The following is a 7,451-nucleotide window of genomic DNA, read 5'->3' as shown; positions in this document are numbered from 1 at the left end:
GTAATTATATGGTAATAAATTTAAATTACCCCAAAGGCTATCAATTCAGGTATGGTAAGGCCATAACTCGGGAAATATCGAATATGGTAATAAATTTAAATTACCACCAGGTATGGTAAGGCTATCCACGTATAGTAATAAATCATATAGTAATAAATCATAATTAATCCACGTATAGTAATAAATCAATCCAGGTATGGTAAGGTCATAACTCAGGAAATTTTGAATATGATAATTATATGGTAATAAATTTAAATTACCCCAAAGGCTATCAATCCAGGTATGGTAAGGCCATAACTCGGGAAATATCAAATATGGTAATAAATTTAAATTACCACCAGGTATGGTAAGGCTATCGATCCAGGTATGGCACGCCCTCACCTGATCACCTATCACAATCTCCAGCCCCACACACGCACCAAAGAACCCACCCGGCACCAAACGCAGCTCCTCTCATCCCCTCGAGTAAACGCCGCCGCCCTCGTGCGATCTTCCTGACACAGACGCCGTCGTCGCCTCCTTCCCACCTACGGCGTCCCCCACGTCCATGGTGACGGCGCTCGCGTCCTACACTGACCCTCCGCCTCATATAGGTTGGTCGTTGATGGAGTGGGATGTGCCGCTGCGGTTTGGGGAGGCGCAATCACAATCTGGTTGGGATCTCAGTGTGGAATCGTTCTCTGCGATGAAGGATGGCGCTGCCTCCCTGGCAAATGGGATCGGAGGAAGGGGCTCTACGTCGTGAATGTCGGCGAGGCAGCGGCCGAAGGCGAGCCCGACGGTGAGCACGGGTGTTCGTCCCATGAAATAGGCGGCCACGGAGGGCGGATCTGAGGCCACCCCAATCACCGGTGGCCCTTCCTCCCATCGATCATCGCCTCCATTCTCTCTCTCCTCTAAATCTTTGTCGCCCCTGCCTGATTTTGGCTGACGCCATCCGGCTCTCGCATCGACCACCACCAGCACGGCTGCGGACGAGGCGCAACGGCAGACGCCGCCGCCGCCGTCCTCATCCACCTCCTCCACCATCCTTCCCAGCTGTCGTCGGGGGCACCCGCCATCTGCGCTCTAGCCCACCCGCTCCCTTCTATCCCCTCCCCCTGCCTGCCAGCCCCGTGATCCATCGCACAAATGGCAGGTACTACAGCGACCTCCTCCCCAGCGGATCCGGCCTCCTCCGATGGAGATCCATCCTGGGCACCGCCTTATTCTCATGCGTGCACGTCTATATCAACGTCTCCTTCCACCTCACCCGAGCCTTTACCTTCCCACCTCTGCTTCAGATCCACATCACTTTGCAAGGTATGTGCTTGATTGTTCCGAACTGGATCGATGGATTGTGCAAGGTACTTTGGGTGTCGTCATTGATGGCAATTGTCACGCCATGCTACCATCGGAGGGGTCCCTCATCGATGATTAGGGTCTTCCGAACTGCACGAGCTCCATTGAGAAGGATGTTTTTAATTCTGGTTTTGCCTACATGCTTTCTTTGCCTGTATCTACTTAGCTAATGTCTTCTTATAGATAGTAGCTGCTGAAGTGGTGATCAAAGTCGTTCACTATAAGGAAACAACCATGATAACAAAAGTGTATATTCCTTGACCTTTGACCTGAAGTACTTTTTCATTAGAAACTTGCAACAGCCAGGCATTGAAGTTAGCAACAGCTTCGTACGTACTGAACTAATTTGCAGCAACACGTACTGAACTAAGTTAGGTTATGCTCATCGTTCCAACATGCTTATTGATAACCACCTAGCAAGCTGATCAAACATGAAAGGCTCTTCTCTAATTGTACACTTGCATAAATCTCAGATCTTGCAAATTACAGTATAACCATAAAAGTCATGCTTTGACTCCTATAGGGCCTTTTGCACTTTAATATGACTAATAGTTTGCCTTAATATCACAGATTGTATTACTACCTTTCTAAGTGAATGACATTCAAGAAGGTCATTAAATAAAACCAAGAAATCCTTCTGGTATTGGAGTGTAGGAAAGTTGAGACTATAAAACCAAAAGGTTATATTTACGTTTATTAGAGAAGGTTCTTTACTTTTTATAGGAAAACACAAAATGTTGCGATGTAGAGTCTAGGTGGTGGACCTTCTTGATCCACTTGGTGGATGAGGGCGACTCCGGTCCTGGCACCCATAGTGCCAGTGATCCAAAAATCATAGGGCCTGGATATAGCTCTAGCAGACGTATGCGGCTTGCGCATCGAGCTTGGTCGTCTCAAGCATGGAGATAGGCGAGTTGTAGACCAAGAGCTGGTACAGAGATAGGCGAGTTGTAGACAAGAGCTGGTGGGCAGCAAGAAACGCATGCACACCAAAGAACAAATCTGAGTCACATGCCTACTTTTATTGGTTTCTACAAAGAGCGGCTAGCTTAGATCTTAGACCAGTCGGTCACTGTCGATGTCGCCAAGGTGATCTTACAGCACCGCCGTGGAGATTTCTCATGATTTTATGTAGGCAAGCCGCAAGCGGTGGTGGTGATTGGCTGAGTGGTGTCGCTGCCTTGGGAAGAGACGAAGTGATGGTAAAAGTAAGCAGGATCCGATGATTCTTCCGTGGGGATAGCCAAAGTCAAGATGTCGACTACAGACTCGTCGCAGACTTGCAGTGAACCTGGATGCGGCGAGCCTGATTTGTGGATCGATGGCGGGTCTTGACTTTGTTAGGCTGGGATTGGATGGTTGCGGAGGGTGGTGTGCTTGGTTGGGTTTCCATGGAAGAATGTGGCCTCCTCGTGGATCTGGTCATGCCCATCCTAGAGAACATTGTGTCCCTAGTTCTCTCGAGGAGCAAGGACAGTGCAAGCGGCAGCAGGGGGTAGGGGTAGATGTGGGGAGGGATGTCGGCGGCTGCTCGAGGTCATCATGATGAAACCCTTGACGTCCCATCTTTATCAATGGAAGTGGAAGAGCACGAAGTCGAGATTGGATAGGAGTTTGAGTTCTTTTTGGCACCGATCGGTTCCCCACTTTAGAGATGTATTTTTTTTGCGTGTGAGCAAACAGTGGGTTGATTCTAAAAGGGATATGCACTTTTCAACAGAAGTGCATGACGGACCAAAAATATGACCTTATTTTATTCGTTTGATAGATATCGTATTATTCGTTGTTGTTCGTTCGGTGAAATTTCCTAATATTTGATTGTTGTGTTTCTAATTAGAGCACCCCATAATCACCCAATATGAGGGGATGATAAATGAAAGATACTGATTATAAATTTTGAAGAGCCCGTGGCAACGCACGGGCGTTATACTAGTTACGTTAATTATAGAGTGTCATTCTTCGGACGGGTGAATCGCATTAATTACGTGAAGTACTATCATCGAGCATTAGACGTGAGGGATCATGTTAATTATGGAGAGAGTATCATTTCTTCGAACGGGAGGATCACTAATAGCCCTGAAGATAGAAGGAATTAATGCACCGATTCTGTAGGAGATAATTTACTTACCGAACAAGCTCACGACCTTAATTTCGTCAAGATGAAAAATATCACCGGTAAGATATTGCATATCATCTCGGGATCTCTATATGCACGAGCCGGGAGCTCTATATATAGCTGGCCAAGCTACGCTAATCAATCTTCATCACATCAAAGCTTCTCCTGAGCTACCTCGTTCTTAGCTTCAGCCATGGCGTCCAAGGCCTGCATCCTGATCCTGCTCCTCGTTGCAGCTCTTCTCCATACAGGTACGCAAGAACAAGATAATACTTGGTCGTCGTCGCAGTTTAATCTCACTGATCCTTGGATCTTATGTGCCGTTGATGTGTCCATAGGTCATGCTAGTGGCGACGCCGGGCCGTGCCAACTGGAGGACATCCGCGTCTCGTCGGTGTTGACGGGGCGGCGGGTCCTGAATGTGCCAGAGTACAGCGTGACGGTGGAGAACACGTGCTCGTGCGCGCAGGCGGGCGTGGTGATGTACTGCAACCTCGGCGAGGTGAAAGCGGTGATCTCGGACACGACCAAGCTCCGCCTGCTGAGCCGGAAGCAAGGGCACTGCCTCATCAACAGCGGCTGGCCGATCTTCAACGGCAAGCCCATAATGTTCACCTACGCCGCCAAGACGCAGCTCGACTTCACCCTCGATAACGCCTCGCCGGAGTGCCTGGTGTGATCGTAGCTTTTTATTACGCAAACACAAGCAACTTTATTACTTGGAAGTAAGAATGTTTAAAGGTACAGAAATAGGGTCGTAGGAATGACCAGGCCAAATATGGCGTCCTGTACCTAAAGACGACGTGTCCTTTGCAAGGCTATGCGCCTTGAAATTAAAGTTTGTACGCTCATGAATAAAAAGGTAACTGTCAAAAGATGATTTATACTCCAATCTCTCTGATGATTGCTCCATAAACACCCCGAGATCACTATGTTCCTGAGATTCAAATCTCCGCTAGTGAAAAGCCTTCCCAACACGCCAAAGCTTCTAAGCAAGCTGGGTCTTGGACATCTTTGACAACAACTATTGATGCACCCACATATGCTTCAGTAATATCACTGTAAAATGTCACTGTCGCACCTTTTGTGCCCGCTCGGGCAAAGGCCGCATCAGTATTTACTTTTGCATGATACAACTAGGGTGGAAGCCATTTATTGTGTCTCATGTGTGATCCTGGGCTTTGAAACAATCACTTCTCGAGCGCCTTACCTCTGCCAAATATATTTTTATGAATTGATGCGTTGATGGACTTTGAAAGATGTTCCATGGATGGCCTTTCTTCTAGAAAACCAAATTGCCCAAAGAGACATGATCATACTTGAGAACTGCACTTGCGAAAAAGAGCCTTTTTGCATTTGGTTCGGTACACACTGGCATGCTTGCAGTCAAGATCGCATGAGCCAATGCCCATCTGCAACAAGCCATCGAATAGTCAAGGAGCGAGTGGTGCCATGAATCATCCCGCCTGCATAGTGTGCACATATTTCTCGTAGCCATCTGACGGTGTCCCAAAAGATTAGCCGTGGAAGCGACTGTTGACTATTGTGCCAAACGCCAGATGAACACCTTCAACTTGAACGCAGCTACACCATCCAATTAGTTTTCTCTCCTGATTTTGTATCAACCAACATCCGGTACACATATCTCATGGTGAAAAACCCTTTAGGCTCCGAATGCCAGGACCAGAAATCTGTTATGCCACCAGTGCACAGTGGGATGTTGAGGATGGCGTCCGCATCCATCGGCAATAAAACGTGGCACACCAAGTTGGTAGTACATGTGGCATCTGTGTGATTTATCAATTCATGAATCATGAACCGGCCGTGGTGGGTTCGATGCTAGTGGCATGAGCGATTGAAGCAACAACTACCTAGGGATCCAATTGCAGTCTTATATATGTGTGGACTGGCCATCAGCAATACTCCTGCTCAATCCTTGTCTAAGAGTGTAATGTCCGTCCACTATCGCACACCATACCTGTGAAGGATTAGAGCCAGGGTTTGCTTCTCAAATTGTTGGTGTTGGGTAATAATTAATAAATAGCCTTTAGTATGTGTGCACTCAAAGATGTGGGGTCTTGCAGCAAACGCCGCGCTTGTCTAGCCAATAGTGCTAAGTTGAAGAGCTACAAATCCCGAAATTCGCCCCCCTTATGAATTTTGGGTTGGTCATTACCTTCAAAGACACCTAGTGGATTTTCCTTTTGCCATCTTTGCTCCCCCGCCAGAATCCCCAAATCAATGAGTTGATATGCTCACATAAGCCTCGAGGAAGTCGTAAGCAAGCCATAGAATAAACTGGGATTGCTTGGGCCACTGACTTAATTAATACTTCTTTCCCACCAGCAGATAACACTTTTTCAATCCGACCTTTTATCTCACTCCAAATTCTATCTTCCAAAAATTTGGAAGTGCCATTTTTTGAATGCGCAACATCACTTGGCATGCCCAAATATCTCTCATATAGAGATTCATTGGGGACTTGATGAGTTTGTTTCATAGTTTCTCGAGTACCATTGGGACAACCTTTACTGAAGAAGATGGAAGATTTGTCCTTATTTACCCTATGACCCGAAGCTTGACAATAGTGGTTCAACAAGTTTGAAACCTCCACCATCATTGCATAGTTACCCTGATGAACAACATGCTATCATCTGCAAACAGGAGATGGTTCATCGATGGAGCCGATGAGGCCACACCAATCCCACTCAAATTAGATGATTGATTGTATTTTAATAGACACAAAAGGCCCTCCGCTCTTATGAAGAAAAGATAGGGGGAAATCGAATCTCCATGTCAAAGTCCTCGTGATGGTTTGAATTCATCTAGTTTTTTACCATTGAAAAAAGAACTGGAAAATGAACTGACCTGACAATTCCCATGATCACAGAAACCCAATGCCGACCGAAGGCTAGTGTTAGCATAATAGCCCACTCAACTCTATCAAGCTTTCATCATATCCAGTTTGAGAGTTGCATAACGAATTTTCTTCACCCCGATTCTTTTCATAAAACGCAAACACTCATATGCTGAAATAATATATTTCTGTAGTTAGCTGTCTAGGAACAAAAGCAGATTGCTCAGCAGAAATAATCTCAAACAAGATGACCTTAATTGCAAAGTGACAAGCATTAAGCATGGCAAAGTCATAGCAACATCAATCTTAGAACATAGTGGATACTAGGGATCATGCCCTAATAAAACTAACTCGATTACACGATGAATCTCACCCAACTCCTCACCGACCAGCGAGCCTACTGTAACACCCGGGATGTAACTTTCCATATTTGTATCTCTAACTCTTGCCATTTCCGGCTATGTGATATGATATTCCCTTCATGGTTGGGTTTTGTCTTTCGTTTTGCATTTTGTTCATGTCATGCATTTCATCTCATGTCATCATGTGCATCTCATTTGCATTCATGTTCGTCTCATGCATACTGTCTTTTTGCCCGTTGTCCGTTTCGCAATCCGACACTCCCACATGCACCCGTTGCACCCCTCTAATCTCGTTTCGTGAGCGGGAGAAAAGCGTTCTTGGAATGGGTCGAGATTTGTCGAGTGGCCTTGGCACATCACCGGTAGGCCGCCTATCAAATTTTGTTCCATTTGAAGGTCGTTTGATGCCTCAACGGTTAACCGGGTAACCGTAAAAGCCCCTATTTTGTTGCATCCCAACGCCCCTCTAAAACAGCCCACTAACCCATCTAAACCCCCTCCATGCTCTCCATCGTTGGATCATGATCGTGTGGGTGAAAGCCGCACCTCATTTGGACTCTCCTAGCTCCCCTACCTATAAATAGGTGTCTCCCCCTCCAAATTCGCGGTACAAACCCTAGCTCCCCTCTCCCCGCGCCGCCGGACGCGTCTGCCACCACCACCGCGACCAATCACCGCCTGCCACATCATCCCGCAGCCGCCTCCTCCACCGCGCGGCCCAGATCTGGCCCGCGCCCGCGAGCCGCCGCCGCCGAAGCCCGACCGCGCCGCCCCC

The 7,451-nt window shown here is 47.1% G+C and overlaps 1 protein-coding gene across 1 annotated transcript; it reads left to right on the top strand.

Moving 5' to 3' along the window:
• Positions 1 to 3,610: 3,610 nt before the first annotated feature.
• LOC119297089 lies at positions 3,611 to 4,326 on the top strand. Its single transcript, XM_037575021.1, has 2 exons — positions 3,611 to 3,708; positions 3,796 to 4,326. Exons 1-2 carry the CDS (start codon positions 3,651 to 3,653, stop codon positions 4,134 to 4,136), a joined length of 399 nt encoding a protein of 132 aa, XP_037430918.1. The 5' UTR covers positions 3,611 to 3,650; the 3' UTR covers positions 4,137 to 4,326.
• Positions 4,327 to 7,451: the final 3,125 nt, after the last annotated feature.

This window comes from Triticum dicoccoides, chromosome 5A (assembly GCF_002162155.2).
Source record: "Triticum dicoccoides isolate Atlit2015 ecotype Zavitan chromosome 5A, WEW_v2.0, whole genome shotgun sequence".
Lineage (NCBI taxonomy): Eukaryota > Viridiplantae > Streptophyta > Magnoliopsida > Poales > Poaceae > Triticum > Triticum dicoccoides.
The sequence above is the reverse complement of the archived record's forward strand: the minus strand, read 5'-3'. Positions and strand labels throughout refer to the sequence as shown.

Bases quoted from the DNA above. Each gene is read 5' to 3' on its own strand.
- LOC119297089 (XM_037575021.1), top strand. From the start codon at position 3,651: ATGGCGTCCAAGGCCTGCATCCTGATCCTGCTCCTCGTTGCAGCTCTT. The intron at 3,709-3,795 runs GTACGCAAGAAC...ATGTGTCCATAG, and splicing joins TGCAGCTCTTCTCCATACAG to GTCATGCTAGTGGCGACGCC.